The sequence below is a fragment of the Tachysurus vachellii genome, chromosome 17 (genome assembly GCF_030014155.1).
Source record: "Tachysurus vachellii isolate PV-2020 chromosome 17, HZAU_Pvac_v1, whole genome shotgun sequence".
Lineage (NCBI taxonomy): Eukaryota > Metazoa > Chordata > Actinopteri > Siluriformes > Bagridae > Tachysurus > Tachysurus vachellii.
Window position 1 is genome coordinate 21,433,432 of NC_083476.1, and position 24,714 is coordinate 21,458,145.

The following is a 24,714-nucleotide window of genomic DNA, read 5'->3' on the forward strand; positions in this document are numbered from 1 at the left end:
CTCTTATGTTCAGGCTCCAACGTGCATTTCATTTTGCATGTAAACTTAATCAAATGCACATCAAGCTGCACTCAGCATTTTTTTCTTTCTTTCTTTTCTGTTTTTTTTAAGAAACGCCTTGTTGGAACCAGCATCGTATCTGAGAATCCTGAGCTTCTCTCTCTCTCTCTCTCTCTCTCTCATTTTCTACCGCTTATCCGAACTACCTCGGGTCATGGGGAGCCTGTGCCTATCTCAGGCGTCATCGGGCATCAAGGCAGGATACACCCTGGACGGAGTGCCAACCCATCACAGGGCACACACACACACTGTCATTCACTCACGCAATCACACACTACGGACAATTTTCCAGAGATGCCAATCAACCTATCATGCATGTCTTTGGACCGGGGGAGGAAACCGGAGTACCTGGAGGAAACCCCAGAGGCACGGGGAGAACATGCAAACGCCACACACACAAGGCGGAGGCGGGAATCGAACCCCCAACCCTGTATGTGTGAGGCGAACATGCTAACCATTAAGCCACCGTGCCCCCCCAATCCTGAGCTTTATGAGTTTATTTGCTCTGAGGCTCACATCCTGTTCAAAATCAATCACTTACAAATAAATAAAATGAATAAAACAGAAAATATATTAAAGTCCCTTGTTTAATATTGTTTACATTGTTTTATTATAGAATACGGAAAGAATTAAATAGTGAAATTAGTTCTGCGTGAGATTGTAGCATAATGTAATAGCATATGTAAAATATATAGTGTGTATAAAAGTGTTTAACGCTGGAGTGTTTACATGGAACCTCTAAAAATTATTATTATTATTATTATTATTATTATTATTATTATTATTATTATTATTATTATCATTATTATTATTACTATTACTATTATTATTATAGTGCCATGAATATAATCAGAGCTCTGACTAAACTCATATAATATGTTTTTTTTTTTTGTAGCTTAGTAGTTAAGGTGCCGTCCTACAGATCAGAAGGTTGTGAGTTCAAACCCCAGGTCCACCAAGCTGCCAATGCTGGGCCCCAGACCGAGGCCCTTAACCCGCAATTTCTCAGTCGCATAAAATGAGATAAAAATGTGTCACTAGCAATAAGGACATCTGACAAAATGCAAAAAATGTTAATGTATAACAATTAAACTCTCAACATTCAGAAAAAATCTAAATGGCTGACTTGTAGCATCTAGTAATTTCTAGACTTCAAAATAGTCGTTAAGTTTTATTTCATTTTAGTTAAACAAAAAATGCTTTACTTTGTGTTCAGTAAACCACAAATTCATCCTTTTGGACAAAAGTTCTGGGCAAAATCATGATACCGCTTTTTTATTTCTGATTCCAAAACCAGCCCCAAACCACCACCAACAAAGACTCCTTCATCGTGCAGTATTTCCACACAGTTGCTGTAAAACATCTCCCTGGTTGTTGTCACCATCAGGCCACATGACGATGGTCTCATCATCACCTGACTTACTTTCACCTGCACTACAAACCGTCCTCTGATGTTTCGGATGATATTTGTTACAAAACTGGATCGAATTTCTTTCTCTCTTTGCTCTTTTGGATACCTGAGCCAACATTTTTTGCTGGTATCAGTCCAATATCGATATCCTGGGTCTGATGACAGCATGGCTGATGTTCAGGAGTCTACGAGCTTCACGGGCTATTTTGGGAATGTCGAGAACCACATGGTGAAGGAACAGTTTTCATCTGCAAGTCATCAGGCTTGTCAGGAAGTCTTACTCGCTGTCTCTCTCTCTCTCTCTCTCTCTCTCTCTCTCTCTCTCTCTCTCTCACACACACACACACACACACACACACATTGCAATGACCTCTCACACATAAAAACATATTTTAACATTAAATCTTAATCTGCTTTATTAATATTCCACACAATCTGTTGCCTGATATCTTTTTTATTATACAAGCTCCCTATTAACCGTACAGATTTACCTCACACTCATACATACTGTATATCGTCGCTGTCGGGCAGAAACCTCGTATGTCCAAATTTGGTCAATTTCATATTTTTTCACATATCGATGCTATTGGTCAGTCCCCACGTGGGTCTGTTATTTTTACAAGTTATTAACCAATCTAAAGTCTTGAAAATAGCTTGAGCACAAATCTCATAACTCCACTGGACACTTCAACTGTCCACCTCTTCCTCACGCCGTGGGAGAGCTTCACGGCATATTTATCCTCAAGAAGAGTCGCAACGAATCAACACGTCTTCTGAGGTAAATGTCTTCAAAACACTGGGCTCAAAGAAAAAAATCTTGACCCCCGCTAGTTCTGGTGCTCGTCTGAGGACAGGAATTTAGCGCAAGACAATCCACTGCAACGCGGACTAAACCCTGTGCACTGCAGATAAGGTACGGAGTTTTTTTAATCACCTGAAAAATAACGGTTTTGGAGATACGAGGATTCCGTCTGACAGCGACGATATATTCAATATCACACTTGTAAGATATATCAATCACCACTGCTACTCCTATTGGACAATTTCAAACACTTTATAACATAATCTGTAGAGTCTGTCTGCTTCATCAGAAGGATATTAAAGGATTTTACTCTATTGTACGGTTTAACTGTCTGTCTAAATAAACAAAAAAGTACAGACCAAGCTCAGATTGTCACCAGAGATCCAGAACGTCAGGTATCAAGAAAAATATGCAGTGGAACGATGGGTAAGTCACGACCATGATGGAAAAATCACAGCATCACAGCGAGTTACTGGCACAACGATCTCCGAGCTTTCGGCTCAGTCTGTTATCTGACGCAGATGTCAGAGATGTGAGAGAATATAAATACTCAAATACACAAATACTCAATACGATGTGAAACCAACAGTTAATGTGTTTGACAAACATGAATACAGACGCACTTATTGGGAGGAGCACAGAGATCTGATGAAGGGAGTGAGATCACGGAAAAATATCCACAAATATATGAAACTAGATATTTGAAAGACTTTATTTTTTTAAAAAACAGACAGACAGACAGATAGATAGATAGATAGATAGATAGATAGATAGATAGATAGATAGATAGATAGATAGATAGATACTTTATTCATCCCAGTGGGAAATTTCCTTTCATACAGATTAAAGTGTGTGTGTGTCTGTAACTTTAGGTAGACTGCACGCTGGTGAAGATATTTAAATAATCAATTTTGTATTTCTTTTTTGAAAAACAAATATATATATATATTTTTGTCTCTGTAACATATTTAATAAACATTAAATTCATTCTTTCTTAAATTCTAACCCATTCATTCTTTCATTCATTCATCTTCTACCGCTTATCCGAACTACCTCAGGTCACGGGTCACCTGTGCCTATCTCAGGTGTCATCGGGCATCAAGGCAGGATACACCCTGGACGGAGTGCCAACCCATCGCAGGGCACACACACACACACACTCTCATTCACTCATGCAATCACACACTACGGACAATTTTCCAGAGATGCCAATCAACCTACCATGCATGTCTTTGGACCGGGGGAGGAAACCGGAGTACCTGGAGGAAACCCCCGAGGCACGGGGAGAACATGCAAACTCCACACACACAAGGCGGAGGCGGGAATCGAACCCCCAACCCTGGAGGTGTGAGGCGAACGTGCTAACCACTAAGCCACCATAAAGGATTTACCTTTAAATTAATAAAAAAAAAGTTTAAGGTAATTTGTTTATCAAAAATTCATTATTAATTACAAATATAAGAAAATGTGCAGATTTTTTGTAAATATATATATATATATATATATATATATATATATATATATATATATATATATATATATATATATATATATATATAAAATGATTTCAAGGAAAAAGTAAACGCTCTCAGAGCGAGTTTCCCACAGTGAAGTTCCAGCTAGTCAGACTCACTAGTGGTCCTTAGCTAGTTGTAGTTAGCTATTTAATAAAAATTATGCAATTTCCTTAAAACCAGACATTTTTAACCATATGAAGGTTCCATTTTAACGATATCCAAAACACTCAACTGCACCGCACACGGAGCCTGAGGACATCGTCTGCGATCCCCTAAACGCAGAGTTTGTCCACTTTAGCATCAGATTGTTCTCAGAAATCTCAGATGCTTCATCTTCACATTCTAATCGAAGTGTTTCCCTTCATCTCAAATGATTTAAAAATGTAAAGATTGTAATTTAACGTGACGTGTATAGGGATTAACATTAATATCCAGCTAGTAATCATGTTCTCTGAAGAAAGAAGACATGGTTCCTGTAATCCACTGGATCTTTAAATCGAAAACAAACATGAAGACTTTAAATGTCAGTTAGAAGAGAACTTCTGCTTCTGCATGGGAAAGAGGAAGATGTACGAGACTGAACACGCGAGAGACGGTTATTCATCCAGTTCCCCTCTGTCTGTCTCTCTACCTTAATATTTATCTCAGCATTCATACAGACGTGTGTGTGTGTGTGTGTGTGTGCGTGTGTACAGATGGAGAAGCTTCTCTCGCTCTGAAGCCTGAGGTTTAGCACTCAACCCCGTATTTCCTTTTCAGGCGACTTTGACCCCTAGTTCGTGTGTGTGTGTGTTTGAGAGAGGAAAAAAAATTTTCTTCTCCCTCCTCCTTCACACTCACACACTCTCACACGCTCGGACGAAAGCGTGCACCAAATTACATGCAGACTTTTTGCACGAAGCAGTGAAAACTTTGACGAGAAACTTTCCTCCTCTCGCGTGGCGTCACTCGGCTGCCCGATCTCACTCGCGTCTCTCGCAGATGGAGTGAGGGAAGAGCGTTTCTCAGGACAGCACACAGATATGGCACACACACCTAAAACTCCACTACGGAGGTCCTTCAGCGAGCATGTGAAGAACTCCACCAATAAGGCTTGGGATATATTCTGGAGAAGTGCACGTGAGAAACGTCTATCAGGTGAACGCTGGTGTTTTCACTTCTAATGAAAGTTTTTTTTTCTGCGTTGGTCCTGAGATGCTTAATCATAGGTTCAGGGGAAAAAGGTGACGGTTTGCTTGCAATAGTAAAAAAATTTGATCGAATGATTTGTCCTTGTTGTATAATTGTGGCTGTCAGCTTCACCGTGTTAATGCTTGTGTGCGCAATTTCTCAAAGTCGATCTTCTCTCCTGCCCTAATAGAAGTGACCTCATAGATTAAGCAGATCAGCAAAAAAAATGTTTTTAAAAAAAAACTCATTATTCCACCAGGCTTTGTAAGGTGACACTGAAGAATAGATGAACTGATGATGTGCATATATTTGCAAGCGTTTGGACCTCATGAACCTGACACATACTGAAACAAGAGCAGGATAAAAATGCGACCTCAAAAATATTTACCTCATATACTGTATGTATATATATATATATATATATATATATATATATATATATATATATATATATATATATATATACCTCAATATTTACGCCCTTGACGATTCGAGATATCGTAACAGATACGGTCGTGCGCGGTACAGCTCGAGATGTGCAACATGGAACCAGGTACATCATCTAAAAGCCGCAGTAACTCCGAACGACCCGTCGGAGCTCTCGAGAGAGCAATAAAAGTTAGGCTTTGTTGCAAAACACTAAATCTAGATCAATAAACTCAAATGAGGTTCCACGCACTGCGATGCGGTCGCCAGGCTGCTTTGGACGACATAAAGAGAACGTATCGCTTGAGGGAAAAAAATAAAAATAAATAAAAAACAAAATAACAAAGAATAAGTAGTAAACATCTGGTTCTGAGCGAGACCGAACCTTATCTGCTTCTTGTGTCCAGGACTATTTTGTAATCCCAGCAAAACTCTTTTGCAAGAAGGCTGATCAATTTGTTGGGTTTTTTTTTCGCTCACATCATGTAAGCATTACCTCATTTCATGCACCAGAGCCGTGTGTGTGTGTGTGTTTAAATGGTGGGCTTAGCTAGAGGAAAGAAAGAGGTTGAACGCTATTATGATGCAGAGCAGGCCCTTGAGCTTGGAGAGATTACTGTGAGAAACCCTTCCCAGATGTTGCAATCTCCAAAAAAAAAAAAAAAAGAAAAAGGAAGAACGAACGAAAAAGAAATATACACAGCTGGGGGAAAACGAGGGAGGAAATGGGGTCAGGTTTCACATTTTTCTTGGCTACAACAACAATAAAAAGAATCTCTGTAAAAGCTATGATCGTTTTAAGGAAGAGAGAAAGAAAACCATCCACGCAAAAATTTCTTTCTCTCAGTGTCTCTTTGTGTAAATAGTTTCAAATATCTGCTTTTTCCCTCCTTCTTCTTCTCCCGAGCGTTTTATCAGGGACGGTTGAGGATTTGGTTACGTTACATCTGTGAAATTCACCTCGTAGTCACGCTACGGTCGATCGTCGCTATAAGGATGCTATCGCTATCAACTTAATGCTGGAGTCTTGTGGCTTGTTAAGGCTTGTTATTTTCCACCTGGGAGTAAAATCGTCCTGAGCTGCACAGCAGGTAGAACGTCGGTGAGAACGTGACGGATCGTGAGGCCAGATGAACCACTGGATAGCAAAGTTTAGTGTTAAACTGCATTTAGATTATGAACCCTGAAGTGATTTGTCATCATCATTATTATTATTATTATTATTATTATTTTATTTTTTTTTATTATTACTGTGGAACTCCATACAAGATGAGCTGTTAATAAAATCTCTCCAATGGGAATTCATGGAATCTTTATTTTCATTTGTTCGGTGCATAGCTTACCGTCTCTGCCCTGTCAATCACAGCAGGACTAGTGGGTGCACGTGGAAGATGGCAGAAAGCACGTTTGAGACACGTCAGAAATTCCTAGGCAGGACTTTAATACGTCGTTCCCGTTCTCCAGCTTATACGTAAGATACAGGAGTAACATCTTATAAATGCAGACCAGAGAAAACAGGAAACTCTCTCAGCTTTACACTCGGTCTCTTGGGCTCTTGGTCTGTCGTCTGACGAACTTCGTCTTTTGCCGAATTCCCCTGGAAGGCTTCCTCGTTCCTCTTCCATTCGTTCCATTTTTACTAACATTTTATGACACTTTATGTCATACTCAGATGTTCACGGGTCCGTGGGACAAAAAGAGCAGAGGATATGTTAACGGTTTGTTGGATAAATAATAAAATATATCGTTTTAAATATAGTGTAGTGTGTAGATTAATACAAGAGTGAATATTTTGTGACAGAAAATTGGGAAATGTAGAAAATTCCAGACAGCAGTGGTACAATGTTGTGTTTGTGTTGTTTGAAAACATTTCATGGAGAAAATGACTCAATGTTTTATCCAGGACCTTCCATGAGGATGTATTTCCATGAGGATGTATTTCCATGAGGATGTAGTTCCATGAGGACGGAAGTCCGGTTAAACCTCTCCTGTGATATTTCCCAGTACTTTTCTTTGAAATTGGAGAAGTTTAATAAAATTCTTTCAGACTACCAAGTGATTGCATCCTGCTGTGCAACTGGTCCAAGCCCACAGGCTAACAGCTCATAAACACACTGACCTCTATAAGAAGCAGAAAGGTCCAACAAATTATCTTCCTGTTTATGACTTCCCTTCCTTTATATACCTCATTTCCTCCATTTTAAATCATCTCCAACAATGGTTCCTCCTCTCGACTCGCTCGTTTTCTCTCAGACTGAGATGATTATCATGCGTAATGGCCTTAGCTGAAGGTTTTTTTTTCCTTTCTATTATGCATGGATTGCTCCAGCACTTCTACAGCAGCCTGTCAATCCTGCCCTGAAGATATTAAATCAATTTCTTAATCAGCACATTTTCAGGGACGCTGCACACTAGTGCCTTTGTAAATGGTGTGTCTTGATGACCCGTGATTGAAAGCTAAGCCGGGTCAATCAGCTCAAAAGCTTTTCTTTTTTTTTCTCTCTCAGTGGTAATTGAGTCACTATGACTGTGATGTTAAATGTGTAGTTTAAATGACATCCGGTTCACATGAACATATCTGGATCTGTATCGTGTACCAAATCTCTCCATCTCTACCCTGAACTGAAAGTGGGCGTGGTCTAAACCAGACGTTTTGTTTAAAGTGAACCTTTAACCTTCATAATAAAGAAAATACAAGTTGCTGGGGGAAGAACGACACCTCCTGAGCTTCTACAATTCCTCAACCTCAGCTACATCAATACATAGATCCGGTTCCTCATCAGTCTTAACTGCACCTGTGGAACTTTCTGGAACATTAATGTGACTGAATGAGCTCAGGATCTTTCTTTTGATAAACAAGGAAATCATCCACAAATCGAGGAAACGATGTTTACCGTTGACAGCCGGAGACACTTAATTATTTATGATCAAAAGAGATTTATTTTTAATTTAGATGTTTGTACATTCCATAAAGAAACATTCATAAGCAGCATCATTTTTGGAAGTATGGTAGAGATATGGTTTTATTTGATAGGTTGGAAGGCAGCATTGAGCTAGCAACCAAAACTGTGTTCCATCAGTCCTCGGATAAGGCTCATCAGGTCCCACCATCTCTCAGGGTACAAACAAGCTAAGTATCAAGACTCATCTCTGTTCGGAAACCGAGATGGTGAAACAAACTTCTCCTAGATGATCGAATGCCTGAGACCCAAAGTCTTCAAACATGTAAAGACAAAACCTCTTTCGAAAACACTTTTAAGTGAAAGTGACGTGACCCATAATCAGAATTCGTTCTCTGCATTTAAACCATCCAAAGTGCACACACACACACAGCAGTGAACACACACACACCGTGAACACACACCTGGAGCAGTGGGCAGCCATTTATGCTTCGGCACCCGGGGAACAGTTGGGGGGGTTCGGTGCCTTGCTCAAGGGCACCTCAGTCGTGGGATTGCCGGCCCGAGACTCGAACCCACAACCTTAGGGTTAGGAAAAAAAAAAACTTTGTTAAGATGTGAGAGATTTCTGTAGACTGTTTGATGTTGAAAATGTAACAGGATATCTAACACGTGCTTGATTGGCCAAACATCTTTACTACCTCAAAAGGTCCAGGGTGTCCAGTTTGGGAATTAAAAAACAAGCACACACAAATACAAATGTTTCTAAACCAGTTTTGCACATTAACCTGACGGACCAGAACAGAATTACAAATGACCAACAGTACATGAATTCTTCATCAGCACGTTTGTCCTTTTTTATGAAATTTAAGGTAAAGCAGTAAGAAACTACGCTCTTTAAAACCTCTTCGATCATGAACCTCTTCACCCACCAGCAGAATCTCCAGCTCTTACAGGTGGTCTACAGTATGTCTAGAAAAATAAAATCCCATCTCTTTCAAGGAGCACTTCCTTTATTCTTAATTTTAATTCTCAAGACAGTCTTAAGAACAGCAAGGGCCAAACCGTCCTAAACCATCAGAGAGACAAAGTGAGCACATGCCCAGACAATCCACAGCCACGTCTTGGACAGCGGTGACACCCAGTGCATGTAGCAGGGCATCCAGGTGATCTCAAACTAAAAGACAGCTTCACCTGCTTCACTCCCAGATGTGCTGAATGACTTTGATGCAAGGTTTGAGGTGCAGAACAACTTGGTGGTGAGGAAGACCATCCCTCCCCCCAATGTCCAGGTACTCTGTCTAACCATGGTTGATGTGAGGAGAACTCTAGGAAGTGTTATCCACAGAAGTCTGCTGGACCAGACAACATTCCTGGTAGAGTGCTCACCGAATGTCTTCACCATTTCCCTGAGCAGCTCTGTTCTTCCTACGTGCCTCAAGACAACCACCACCAACCCAATGACAAAGAAGTAAAGTGCCCTGCCTTCATTATGAAGTGCTTCGAGAGGCTTGTCATGAGACACATCAAGACCCTGCAGTTTACGTATCGTCCAAACTGCTCCACGGACGGCAAAGATGCAATTTATGTGGCTAGGACATCTTCCAAAGTCCTTAGCTCTGTCTTCTTCTATGTAGCTCCATGGTCTCATTTCACCGTGTACTGGGTCAGCTATATACGGTTAAATTGACAATAAAAGCTTCTTGACTTGACTTGATTCTGTCGAGTAGTGCGCTGGTTTGCATCACGGAACGAGTGACTTCTTGATCCAAGGCCATCTATACAGTTACTCGTCTACTGCTCCTTGGCAAAATACTTCAGTGGGGAGACTTTAGATCTGTTTCCAAACCGTTACCAAGAAGCAAAGCTTCATTTTCTGTCCTGTAAGCAATCTAATTACCATCATGTGTGTGAAGTGAAGGTCCATAATCTTTTTTACAGCTCAAGAAAAAGAAATAATGAGCTATAAAGAAGCTCTTCTACTTACCCGATAAGCATTCCGTCGTGCACGTGCCAAGCGAGCACTTAAAAGGACACAGGAGGTTTTCCTGGCTACCTTCCATGCACATACTCATTTTTTTTGTAAACAGTTAAAGGGAACTGAAGAACGTTGCAGTACAGCTAGAGGCTTTATAGACAATTCAGTTCGTCCATTTGGTCATTTCTCCTAATGGAAAACACCTGAAATCTGTCAGTGATTCAGAGTGATGTTGAAAGAAAACAGAGACAAATTTATTACAGAATTTGTGCTTTTGATGTCGTCACTCGCGTATCCGAATCCGAGTTTCGTTCCATGTATCTGTGATCAGTGTAAATGTTCTTGATTGGGGAGGAAATGTTTGTGAAGTAAAAAGAAATCTGAGAGATTTTCCTTGAGTGAGCCATCAGGGCTGAGAGCTGAAGCTGAACTTCCGGCTCCTCCAGGAGATGATCGCAGATCTCGGTTTTCCTGAAAAACCTGAAAATGAACAATCACAAAGCAAAGAAATTGAGAATAGAAGTCATAAAGTTTAAAATTTGTCTCCCTAAATTTATACTGAATATATAACTTTATAACGAAGGTGATATGTTTATGGGTTTACTTACTGTACATACTTCCAGAAAAGCTTTAAAATAAATAAATAAATAAATAAATAATTGAGGGGTCACGGTGTCTTAGTGGTTAGCACGTTCGCCTCACACATCCAGGGTCGGGGTTCGATTCCCGCCTCCACCTTGTGTGTGTGGAGTTTGCATGTTCTCCCCGTGCCTCGGGGGTTTCCTCCGGGTACTCCGGTTTCCTCCCCCGGTCCAAAGACATGCATGGTAGGTTGATTGGCATCTCTGGAAAATTGTCCGTAGTGTGTGATTGCGTGAGTGAATGAGAGTGTGTGTGCCCTGTGATGGGTTGGCACTCCGTCCAGGGTGTATCCTGCCTTGATGCCCGATGACGCCTGAGATAGGCACATTCTCCCCGTGACCCGAGGTAGTTCGGATAAGCGGTAGAGGATGAATGAATGAATGAATGAATAAATAATTGATTCATTTTGCTTAGCATTAATAAACATTAGAATGAATATATAAATGTATTTTTCGACGTGTTTTAAATTGCAATAAACAATACTTAAAACTGGCAAAATAAATTAATGTACAAATAACATTCATTTGTTCATTTTCTACCGCTTATCCGAACTACCTCGGGTCAGGCGTCATCGGGCATCAAGGCAGGATACACCCTGGACGGAGTGCCAACCCATCGCAGGGCACACACACACACTCTCATTCATTTACGCAATCACACACTACGAACAATATTCCAGAGATGCCAATCAACCTACCATGCATGTCTTTAGACCAGGGAGGAAACCGGAGTACCCGGAGGAAACCCCCGAGGCACAGGGAGAACATGCAAACTCCACACACACAAGGCGGAGGCAGGAATCGAACCCCGACCCTGGAGGTGTGAGGCGAACGTGCTAACCACTAAGCCACCGTGCCCCATGAATAAATAACATTTTAATATTTAATAAGAATCCTGATTTCTTTTTTAATTATGCCATTTTAAACATTACATATAACATTTTAACATCATACAGTATCGGCTGCTTATAATAGAAATAATATCATCCAAGGAATGTAGTGTAAAATATTCCTTATTATATTATCATTAAACTCTTTTTGTGCTTTAAAGTCTTTTGTCACAGACCTGAACTGCTAAATGAAGACCTGACTCTCTGCAGTCCTTTATTGTTGCTCCAGACATGTGGGATGTTCTCAGGAAACATGCCGTTTCATGGAGATCATGTTTTTCCCTCATTATCATGTACAGAGCAGCGACCAGAGCAAACCGAGTTCCACAGTGAGCTCATCTGCTCCATTTTACTGTGGCCTGATGCTCTGGGATCCTTCTCTAGTTTTTAGAGAGCAGTGAGTGAGATTTATTGTTCAGGTTGGTAATGAGCAGAATACAAAAGAAGGTCCATCAAACTGTTCATTAGAACTGAGGCAAAGAGTGTGAGTGTGTGTGTTTGTGTGTGTGTGTTGTGTGTGTGTGTTGTGTCCTCTAATGGCTTCTGTTCTTAAATAATGTGTTAAAATCTTAATTAAGAATAAAACAATCGAGCCATAAAATCTACTCCGGGGAAAGTCGAGAAGTAAAAGGTGCAAAATAAATGTTTTTAACTGACGAAATGAAATCATTGTGAATGTTTTTATGACACTTTAATTACTTCAAGCTTAAATTCATTCAAAACTGATTTTCATTTCGAAGCAGCTTTGCCGTTTTCGCCTGAAAGCTTCGTTCGCCCTGGTGACTAGCGTGACGCATGACGCGGTTTGCTAACAAAACGATCAGACGGAAAACGATCTGTAAATAACCCGAAATTTTTACCGTTAGCTAAAATCTGCCGTGCTGCCTAGAAGATTTATGCTAGCTAGAAGAACGCTAGTCGAGCCTGGTGTTAGCAAAGAAACAAACAGGCTAACTTGGTTAAATCGAGCTAGTTAATGTTAGCAAAGTAGCAAATCTTTGCAACTCTTTTGGACGAAGTTCATGAACTTCTTCGAAGTTGTGAGGTAAAGGAGACGCCTCGTCTTTGTTTACTGAAATATTTTCTCCGTCTCCAGATAGCGACAGCTACACTGTGTATTCTGAGAAGATCAGAGCACATGATGAATCGTCACTATTCTTGATTGATTATGAACAATTATTACATTTAGTCACAAAATAATTACTGACGGATTTTCCAGTTCCTGCTTCTGTTTTCTTTTTAAGAAAACAGAAGCTCTGAGAAAACAGTAGATCAGTTCTAGCTTCAGTCGAGTTCACACCGTGTCCATATAAACATATTTCATCAACACTTGCATCGTTTACAAATATTCCCTGAAAACCTCCCGCAATTTAACCCTCGTTAAAAATCCTGCGATTTTCTTCACTTTCTTTCTGCATTTCTGCACTTGCTGTGCTGCTCCCGCGGCCCGGCTCGATTTATTACCTCCATCTCTCTTCTGTGCTTCCTTATCTGGACCATCATACCTCCTTCCATCTCAGTCTCTCCTCCTTCGCCCTATCGCTCTCTTGCGCTTATTGCATCCCTCCCTTTTCCTCCATTGATTCTTCGCTTCTCCGTCTCTCTGTAGTCTCTCTCTCATCTTTCTCAATCTCTTTTTCTCTAGCTCCTTTATGGAATGCATGCATCTCCACAAATCTGATATAAAAGTAAATAAATAAATAAATAAATAAATGAGGCTTTGGGTCGGCATGGCGATGGATTCGGGACGAGAAGCGTTCCTGTTTCGGGTCAGCAGAGGGCCCGATAGTGCTGGGTAAGCATGTCAGGAGGGCAGGCGGGTAAATAATACAGCTGACTGGAATGTAATATGGTGGAGAAAAGCCTGAAGGGGTGTAAATCTGTCCAAAGAGAGAGAGAGAGAGAGAGAGAGAGAGAGAGAGAGAGAGAAAGCTGTTGGTAAACATGGTGGAAACGGTCACCTTACATATCTGATCCAATTTGTAGTTGGCTCAGGATGAATGGAGCTGGTGTGTAAACATGAAGACGGCTCAGTGGAAAGACCCGGACTGTGTAGCTGATGATATCATGGTTAGATGGATGCTTCTGTATTAACACTGAAAACTACACTGAAAAGTATTTTTTAGCCTACGATACGTTCCTGTTTCCTCTGTTTAAACGTGTATTACATCAGAGATTAAATTCTTTTATGAAAGAAAAAGAAAGACTGAAAGAGTGAGAGATGCTGAAGTTTACCCAGTATTCAGCACGATGAGGTTTCTTTAAGTTCTTTTACTAACATAAGCATGTTTTACTCGGGGTTCGATTCCCATCTCCATCCCTCGTGTTCTCTGGTTTCTTCCCTCGCTCAAAAGACGAGTGACGAGTTTTTCATGACCCTGTGTAAGATAAACAGGATGGAGGGATGGAGGGATGGAGGTTCCCTTGAGGTTAACTGTAGTTGTATTTGTCTACATATTAGCAAAAATAAATAAATAGTAAACATTTTTTAGACCAGGGCTGTCAAACACGCAGCACAATAAATGTTCTAAATCGTTTCGTTTAATTTGAATATGAAAAATTATTTGGTTCTTGTACAAGTTCATGAACCTGTGATTTCTTCTGCTGTCATTATTATTAGCTACTTTGTGTACATTTTTTGCTTATAATCCAAATTTAACCATTTCGGGCTCCAAAAGGTTAAGGAGTGAATACTTATGCACAGCATAAGGACTAAGCTTTAAGGACTAGTCGGAGTTAGAGCCTTTAGCTGAATGCAGCATAAAATCGAACGTGGCCAGTTCTGACTGAGAAACATTTGGTGGATATTTGGTGTTTTTAGTTTAAGGAAATTTTATAAAATTGTTTAAACAGTAAAAACTTTTTTAATTGCCACAAATCAACTTCAGCAGTGCTGCAGTTTCCTAAAGAGCTTTTTAAATTCAACTGACCTTTCTCTAGACAGACAGATAGATGGATCAGATAGATTGATCAGACAGACAGACAGACAGACAGACAGACAGACACATAGATAAACAGACAGACAGACAGACACATAGATAAACAGACAGACAGACAGACAGACAGATAAATGGATCAGATAGATGGATCAGACAGACAGACAGATAAATGGATCAGACAGATGGATCAGACAGACAGACAGACGGACAGACACATAGATAAACAGACAGACAGACAGATAGACAGATAAATGGATCAGATAGATGGATCAGACAGACAGACAGACAGACAGACACATAGATAAACAGACAGATAGACAGACAGACACATAGATAAACAGACAGACAGACAGATAAATGGATCAGATAGATGGATCAGACAGACAGACAGACACATAGATAAACAGACAGACAGACAGACAGACAGACACATAGATAAACAGACAGACAGACAGATAAATGGATCAGACAGACAGACACATAGATAAACAGACAGACAGACAGACAGATAAATGGATCAGATAGATGGATCAGACAGACAGACAGACAGAGACACAGATAAACAGATAGACAGTGTAGGAGAAAACCGACTCCAACCTACATTGGCCCAGGCTAGCTCCTGCAATCTGACTATAAGTTTAAACAACTGTTCTAAGTAAAAATTCAAAGAAGAAATGATCAGCCAAACTCACGAAGACTGGATTCAGTTGAGGTAGGTTTATTGACAGTCGTATAGACAGCAATTAACCAGCTGGTACCAGGGATACAAGTTTGTCCAGTAGACGATACTTGCACCGAAGCACTGCTGATTGCAACAAGCTTATATACAGTTCTGACATGCCCCCCCTTTTGCCATACCCCCTTCGTTATCCAATCATAATTCCGCTCACGTACACAGTTTCGCCCGCTTCAGAAATTACCATTATTTCCACATTGGAAAGTTTTGCCCGTGCTTTAGGCCCTCTCAATTTTCCATTATTTTCCATCCGGAGGGCCCCGGTCTCATGGACTTTGGACCTACGTCATCAGGCCATGGAGTTTATAAGTTGGTTTCATGTGCTTTTTGACTTATTCTCTTTTTCTGGGGTCTTCTTTAACACAACTCAACATAACACACTTATTCATGGGTATGTATGGATTTTCCTTGTACTCTAGCACTTGTTCTCTTCTATATGATTAAAACCTGTTCTTCTACTGTTCAGTCTCTGTGAATATGGTGTGCAGTGGTCATTGGTTTACTCATTACCCCAATGGCCATGTATTGCATATGCTTACTAAGGCCCTGTTCGTGGTGTGTTCTAGCTTCAATCTCTGCATGGGTCGCACACCTTCTGGATGAAACCGACCTTTCCACACCTTCACCTACTGCTGACCTTTTTACTGAGGTCATTACTCATTATATCCAGGATATGGAGAGTCGTGGTCGACCCAGCGACACGTCTGCTGTTAAGGGGGTTGATGTCTCAACACAGACTGCTACAGTTGTTACCAAGTCTACTCAGACTCTTCCACCTCCATCTACACATACTCAGGCTACTCAAGCTCCATGGCGTGTCAATAAAAGGACTCAACACCCTCCTCGCTATGCTGTCAAACCTTTTTATGTTAAGAAGTGACTCCTTATGATTTTGCATTTCTTTATTAAAACCCTTCTGCTCAGTTTTTCCTTAATGCTGTGTGCGCGTGTCTTTTCTGCCTGTGTGTGTGTGTGAGTTGGTTTCTGTGTAGTCTTAGCCTATAGGGGTGGTTAATCAATCACTGACCCCGACGACCTGCTTGCTTCCTGACCTATGCACAGTATAACACTTGACTCTTGATGCACGTTTTTCTCATCTCATCTTTCCCCTGGGCCGTGGTGTATCTTTATCTTATAAAAAATCCCACATAATTCCCCCCTTTTGTAGCTGCAGAGCTACAAACTTGATGGAGTTATGGGTGGCAAAGGGAAGCATGTCATATTTTATGCTGGCACAACATACATCATACATACATTATTCATGTCTAAACATTGGTCCAGAGGTGAGCGAAAAAACCCTCCCATACTTGCCAATTGATAGGGAAAAATTCTCACCTTGTCAGCTTTTTCATGCTCGACAGTGTATTCATCACCTGGACCTTACACTTAAACATATATATCCCAGCATGTTATATGCGTTTACATGTTTTCATGTCATATTAATTATGCATTACACGTCATGTCGATTACAGATCATTTATAGTACTAGATTACTGATGTGCCCTACTTATTACATACATCATTAGTGGATACATTATAAGTGAAGGTTATCTATTACTTTTTGTGTGTGGGTTCTCTTCGTTGTTCTCTGTCGCCTCTTAGAACGGTGTACTTCTGCCCCTGGTGGCTTTGCACCACGTAGAGAGGCTTGGTGGGGAACAGGGGAGAGGTTACTAGCACTTCACCCCGTTCCCTAGGTTGCCTTCCAGCCCTTGCACTTGGTAAGGCTTTCAAGAGCTGTTCTACTTTTACGGGTTGGTCACCCCATAGTCTATCAGTCCCTGCACAAATCGTGATGGTTTCCATGTTCTTCCACATTGGTGTGTTCAAAGAATGCCACTCTAGGTTTCCCACCTTGAGCCCATACGATACCTCTCGCATCAGGTGGTATTTTGTGTATGTTACCCAAATCTGGACTCCTTCCTCGTTCAAGGGCCCGTACACCTGTTTCTCCCGTGCTGCTACCCACTTTCTGTCCATGGTGATGTAGTCTGCCTGTCGTGGAATTGGGTTGTCCCAGTGGGTCAAATTCCACTCTCCCAGCTCGTCACTCAGGATGTCCCTGCTTTGTCCCATATTCGTCATTTTTTCTCCACTCTTCCTGTTACTTTACAGGACACAAAGAACACGGGGACAAACAACACATAACACCATTCTAGTTTTCTAGGTTATAAATAGTTCTACGCAATGTGTACTACTTAGGTTTTAACTTGAGGTGCTTTGTATATACTTCATTGTTTTTTTGTTTTTTTATGTAATTTTATGTTACTTATTTTTATATTTTTTATTTTTTCTTCCATCTTAACATACCACACTACATTTTATTTACAGGAATTTTATATTGTCTGGGCAGGCCAGTGCCTTTTTAGGGATGTCATATATCCCGAAGGTTTTCATTTCCATGTACTCTGGTTCAATATTTTCTACGATCTGCAGATTCTGTCCAAATATAGATTGTGTGGCATTAGAAATCATTTTACGAATTAAAGGTATCACACAGCAAGTAATCAGCATTAGTATTAACAAGAATGTTGCTAGCACCGTCCCCATTCGTGTTAGAATAGCTCTCCAGCTTCCTGAAAACAGCCAGTACCACCAAGTTCCTCCGGTTGTATCTGGTTTGTGGGTGTTTCGCACATGTTCCATGCGCAGATCCTCCAATGCTTTGAGGGCAACGGTAAGGTTACCTCCTTCCCCTGTATGCATTGGTATTACTGAACAACATTCATCTCCAATCAGACTGCACACCCCGTCATCGGGTGCTCTCATGGTATCGATGGCAAGTCTGTTTTGTAATGCCATTACAGATACTGCATGTAATTGTCGCTCGATTCCTTGAAAAGCCAGGATTGTCGCGTTTACGAATCGCTGTTGATTATACCATATGTAGTTGATCCACTCTGCGTTTTTCTTCATTTGTAACCATGGAAAGAACACTAAGAGGTTATCCACGGCCGATTGTCCCTGTGCTCTATACTCATCCGGGATGCCTACCGGAATTCCTGCCCAGTCTACATAAACGGATTTATCCTCATCATAGCTGAACCTTTTCCGCCTCCTTGGCAATCTAGTCGGCACAGGATTCGTGATTGGTCCGAGAGTCGGTACAGGATTCTCTATCTGTCCTATGGGCAGAACCCTTAGGGCCCCAATCAGGATTACTGGGGCACAGATTCCTCCCCATTGCTCTGGAAGTTTTTGTCGCAATGACTGCCCCTGTCCGCAATACCAGAATACATCTGCTATTGGCAGCGTTCCTTTTTTCACCAGGTCGGAGATTGTCCAGATATGTTTCGATATTTTCCCGTCTACCCCCAAAGATGATACTCGTACATTTTTATTGGCTTCCCACACTTCCTCACAGTTCTTTAGTTCTCCCAGTTTTTTATGGCCATATCCTCTGTAGCAGTGGGGAAATCGTAGATCGTGTGCTATTTTCACATTTCCGGGTGGCTTGGAAGCTATTGGTCTTGTTATTAGGGAGGCTATGCTCTCACAGCTTTCTTCATACAGATGTTTAGTGCCATACCTTATTGGTGTTTCTCCAGGCTTACTTATCGGCCTTTTCACTGATGGGATAGCTGGGTCGAAGAAACGATTCAGACAGAACGGGACACATCCCTGGAATGTGCATGGTGACATAAGCTTGCAGCTCCGCATCTGGCATGTTGCTAAATTTCCTGGAATAGGGACCACCCTAACAGGTAAGTTCCTCCGAGCACATATTACACAGTCTGTTTTCACAGTTTCTTTGGCAGTGAACATCAGCCATTTAAGGTACAGATTTTCCGTTCCTTGGTTGACTTCTTCCAAGTGTTCCAGTATTGTTTGTTTTGCTTCACGCGGTACCCGTGTTTGCTGGATGCCTTCTGGGTTCTTCTTTTCCTGGCTCTTGCTGGTCATGTTGTGGGCGTATGATTTTACATTACTGCCTCTTGCGCCTCCAGTTTTTATCTTCCACATTTGAGTACAGTCTATCTGGACCTTTGTTCGCTTTATGGTTCTCAGCAGCCCTGCTGCTATTATGAGTATAGCTGCTATCGCCATCGTTATTAATATTGCAGACATTGGGTTTATTCTTCTAACATCTCTTTGGGTCATTTTCATTTGTTCTCTGGTGCCACTTGGGGCCATTTTCAGCTGCTCTGGGGTTCCCGACGGTGGCTGTGTTCCTGTTGCCGAGTTCTTGCTCTTGTTCTGGATGCTGGTCCACCCCTTATATCTTCAGGCCCTATATTTTCTATCCCTTGATCTATGCTGTCCCACCCAGCAAGTATCTGTTCCCACTCTGCCCTGTTAATAGTGGACGGTATCTCAGCCTCAGGTAGGGTTGGGCTGCCAGCCCGTTCTTGTGTTCTTGCTGCTTGGGGCAGTTCGGGAATCTGTTCCACTTCGCGTCTTAGTGCATCTAGTGCCTGTTCTACTCCTACCCTCCAGCGATTCTCCTGTTGTGGGCTGATCGCTGTCTGGGAGGTTCCTTCCTCGGGCTGCCCCAGCCTGTCGTCTCCCGGGGCCCCTGCTGATGTTTCAGGTAGCACCTCTGGCGGTGCCGGACACGGATCAGAGTGCTCTTCTGGCGGCACCCTCCCTTCTTGGGTCTCGTCAGGCCGTCTTTCTTCTGGTGGTGGGTCCTCTGTTGGTGTGTCTTCGTCTTCCTGTGTCTCAGGTGTCTCAGATGTCTCTGGTGCTTCAGGTGTCTCCGGTGCTGGGTCCTGTGCCTGTCTGGTGAATACTTCTGGGGCTGAGGGGGCAGCTGGGTCTCGAGCACGTGTGCAATGATTGAGGTGGTACCATCCAGCCTTACCTTCTACCTTTATGGCTGTTGGTGTGGCTAGGGTTACCTTGTATGGTCCTGTCCTTCTTACGTCGTTCCACTTCCTTTTGAAGGCTCTGATGTACACCCAGTCTCCTGGTCCTACTTTTCGTAGTTCGTCGGGTAGTTCTATCGCTCTCGCTTCTGTTGCCCCTTTTACCTGTTGAAACAAAGTTCTGTGTATTTGGGTTAGGTGTTTTACATAACTAGCCAGTTCCTCTTCTAATTGTTCGAGTGGGGGGCCTTTGTAGGGACCTCTCAAGTACGGCACCGGCATGGGTCGACCCGTAAGCATTTCGTGTGGTGTCAAGTGTGTGATGCGATTCGTCTGCATGCGCATACTCATTAATGCCAATGGTAGTGCTTGTACCCATGTCAATTTGGTCTCTGCGCAGATTTTAGCCAATTTTGCTTTTAGTGTCCCATTAGCCCTTTCCACCATACCCTGCGACTGCGGATGATACACACATCCAAACCTGTGCTTTATCCGCAAGGCCTGCGTCACTTTGCTGGCAACTTTGTTCAAGAAATGCATACCATTATCCGAACTGATCTTATCGGGAATTCCAAATCGAGGTATCACTTCTCTACAAAGGAATTTCACTACCGTCTCGGCGTCAGCATGTGCTGTAGGATGGGCTTCCACCCACCTACTGAACCTGTCCACTACCACCAAAACATATCTTTTCCTTTCTTTCCTCTCAACCATGTCGATGAAATCAATCACTAAATGTCGGAATGGACCGTCGGGCTGTGGGATGTGCCCTATTGGAGCGGTAAAGCTTTTCCTGATGTTACGTTTGGCGCATATTTCACAGCTAGTTAATACATGATCGATCGTTGGGCCTAAAAATGGTGACCACCATGTTCTCTTAAGCCTTTTCACCACCTCCCCCCTTGCGCAATGGTCCAAACCATGCGCAGTGTTGATCAGGGTAGTCAAAAGTGATACAGGGGCAACAAAGTGTCCATGTGGCCCTCGCCATAGGCCAGTTTGCCTGTGTTTCCGTGCTCCCATTTCCTCCCATCGTGTAGTCTCATGGACTGATGCTGCATTCTGTGAGGCAGCTAAAGATGCCAAGTTGGCCTCTGGTGGAGGAGTGTCATGCGGGACAGTAACTGCTAGGATATCTACTCGTTGTGATGCCACCTTTTTAGCGGCTTCATCCGCTGCCGCATTTCCCTTGGACACGAATGTGCCATCCGTTTTGTGAGCAGCACACTTCACAATAGCTAGTTTAGCTGGGAGTTTGATGGCATGTAACAGATCTGAGATGGCCTGACCATGCGCAACCGGTGAGCCGTCTGCCCTATGAAACCCGCGCTGGGCCCAGATTGGTCCGTATAAATGACACACTCCGTAAGCATATGCTGAGTCAGTGTAAATTGTGCATGTTTGTCCACTGGCCAATACACATGCTGCTGTCAATGCTTTTAGTTCTGCCAATTGGGCTGAACAGGGCTGACTCACGGGCAGAGCCTGGACGGTTTCGAAGGATGATAGGTCAAGGCTGGGGGCCACGATCGCATAACCAGCTACATTCCCCTCCGTTCCCCTAAAACACGAACCGTCGACAAAATAAGTCAGAGTTGAATGTGGCAGTGGCTGATTCTCGAGATCTTGCCGCGCTTTTAGATGCGCACTGGAGACAGCATGACAATCATGTGGCTCTCCTTCTAAAGGGGTCATCATCCTGTCTGCCGGATTTACCGTACGACATCTCTGGATTGTTAATTCAGGTGCTGACAGAATTACGTCATATCCTGTTTTCCGTGCATGGGTAATTACGAATGCTGGGCTAGTCAGGAGGGCATGCAGTGCATGGGTCGTATACAGGGTTGTTGGGTGGCCCATAGTTATCGTGGATGCCTTTTGATAAGCAAAGGCAGCCGCTGCCAACCCTCTGTAACAAGGAGGCATTCCCTTTTCCACGTTATCAAGTGACGTACTAAAGTAAGCGATAGGCTGCTTTCCCTGGCCCTGTTGTTGAGTTAAGACTGCAGTCGCAAAGCCTTGTTTCTCAGAGACGTATAGGTGAAATGGTCTGCTATAGTCTGGTCCAGCCAATGCTGGTGCGGAGCACAGATCACCTTTTAGCAGCTCAAATGCTGCGAGGGCCTCTGAGGTCCAAGTAAGAGATGCTTTTTCATTTCTCTGATCGGCTGCATGTATCAGTGCACGCAGAGGAGCTGTTTTTAACGCAAAGTCACAGATCCATTGTCTACTATAGCCCACCATGCCTAGAAAGGAAAGCATTTGTTTCACTGTTTGGGGTTTTGGGGCGGTGCGTACCGCTTCCACATGAGCTGGTGTAGGAGACCTATCTGTTCCTTGTAACATCCTACCAAGGTATTCAACTTTCTCTTTACAAAACTGCAATTTCTCTCGGCTGACTTTATGACCATTTTCTGCAAGCATGTTGAGCACTGCTAGTGAGTCCTTTCTGCACTGCTCTCTGGTTGGGCTGCATATCAACAAATCATCAACAAACTGAATTAGAATGCTAGAAATGTCAATCGAGGCCAAGTCTTCCGCCAACACACGGTTGAAGATTGATGGGCTTTCACAATACCCTTGTGGGAGCCTTGTATACGTATACTGTTTACCTTCGTATGTGAAGGCAAACAGATGTCTCGAATTTGGATGTAAGGGCACACTGAAAAAAGCTGAACATAAATCTATTACCGTATACCACTTTGAGTCTTTTGGGATATTGGACAGGAGGGTGTGCGGATCGGGCACTACAGGTATCTCTGCTTGTACTACTCTGTTGACTGCCCGTAGGTCATGCACAAGTCTCCACTTGTCAGAGTTGGGCTTCTTGACGGGAAATATGGGGGTGTTGCAAGAGCTGCTAGTTGGAATTAGGACGCCTGCTTCAAGTAATCCTTGAATGGTAGGTCTAATTCCCTCTCTTGCCTGTACTGACAACGGGTATTGTCGTTGATAAGGTAACCTAACATTGGGTTTAACCTGAATTTGGACTTGACCTGCTGATTTAACGAATCCTACATCTGTCTGATGCTTTGTCCACAAGATATCTGGTACCCTTTCTAGCAATGACTCGTCTTCATCGGCTCCATTCTCTGTCCTGAGTGCTAGTGTATGCGATGACAACGGCATGTGCCTCTCTATCCATGTGTGTGTAGCTATCACGCTATCTACTGCCTTTTGTGCGAGGCGTATGTACCTGCCATCTGGTGAAATGTGTATGTAAGCATTATGCGTCGGTTTCCACTCTCTGACTTGAGCTGCATCCCTAACCATTGGTCCTAAATCTTTCGACTCAAATCCCTCTGCTACCATGAGAGAGACATGTGGGGCTGCACTTGGAATGTGATGCCACGTTTCTAGCTCATCCTTCAGGATTGTCATGGCGGCTACTCCTTGTGGGCCTATTATCACATCTGTTGTCGTTATTTCGAACTGTTTTGTTTCCATCAATCCATTCCACAGTTGTCCATACTCTTCATTCTCGCTGCTATAGTCATAGTATAAGGTACAATGCAAGGGGCTTTTTGGTTCCTTGCAGTCTGGCCGCATGGCCTGTATCCACGTTTTCCATTTCGTGTAGGTCTGGTTTAGTCCAGATGTTTCAGGGGTGATGTATTCCAGCCAATACACTGTATCCTGTGTCCTTCCCTTGTCCGCTTCCTTTAGTAGGTGTTGACCTGCCAACGTTTCATCTGGGAAAGTTACCCAGACTCCTGTTGGGCTACAGTGTATTTTTGCTGCTAGTTTGCACAGTAAATCTCTTCCCAGTAAGTTCACTGGGGATTGGGGTGAGTATAAGAGTGGTGCCACTATCATGGTGTCTTCAACTGTTAAGGTCTGGGGCTCCGTGAATTTCAATATCTGTGTTGTCCCCGAGAAGCCAGTAGTCTTAATCGAGTTACGTGAGAGGGGGAGTCCGGAGCCTTCCTGTCCTATACATGAGAAAGTGGCACCAGTGTCTATCATAAAGGGAACTGATTTCGTACCGTTAATAGACACCATAGTTGTTGGTTCCTGCCTTGGATGCAGTGTGGTGACGTACTGCATGTTCTCCCCCTCCGGCTTCTCTGGGCATCCTCAACTCCAATTCGCTGCAGGCCCTGTCCAGGGTCCTGCTTGTCCTGACCATTGGTTGGGACCAGTTACTATCCCTTGCTGACCTCTGTGTTCTGGCTGTCCTGGTTGATTTTCCCATGGATTGACCTGACAGTTTCTTCTGGTGTGTCCTTTTCCACCACATCCCCAACATTCAAGGGTTTGTGTTCGTGGGTTGTTTCCACTAGCCTGGGGATTCCCGAACTGTCTTGGTCCTGGGCCTTGGGCCCATCTTTGCCATCGTCCTGGCCCCTGTCTCGGGCCTGGTCCCCTCATAGGGCGGTTTTGTGGTGCCCCTTGAGTACCGAGGTGGACATGTATTGGGGGCATAGGTGCTTGTG

The 24,714-nt window shown here is 42.8% G+C and overlaps 1 protein-coding gene across 1 annotated transcript in view; it reads left to right on the top strand.

Moving 5' to 3' along the window:
* Positions 1 to 4,475: 4,475 nt before the first annotated feature.
* The window catches only part of si:dkeyp-23e4.3 (rho GTPase-activating protein 7), a 63,450-nt gene continuing 43,211 nt past the window's right edge, over positions 4,476 to 24,714 (top strand). Inside the window, exon 1 of the mRNA XM_060891601.1 lies at positions 4,476 to 4,927. Coding sequence (XP_060747584.1) covers positions 4,813 to 4,927 — 115 coding nt within the window. The 5' untranslated portion in view covers positions 4,476 to 4,812. The remainder of the gene's footprint in view (positions 4,928 to 24,714) is intronic.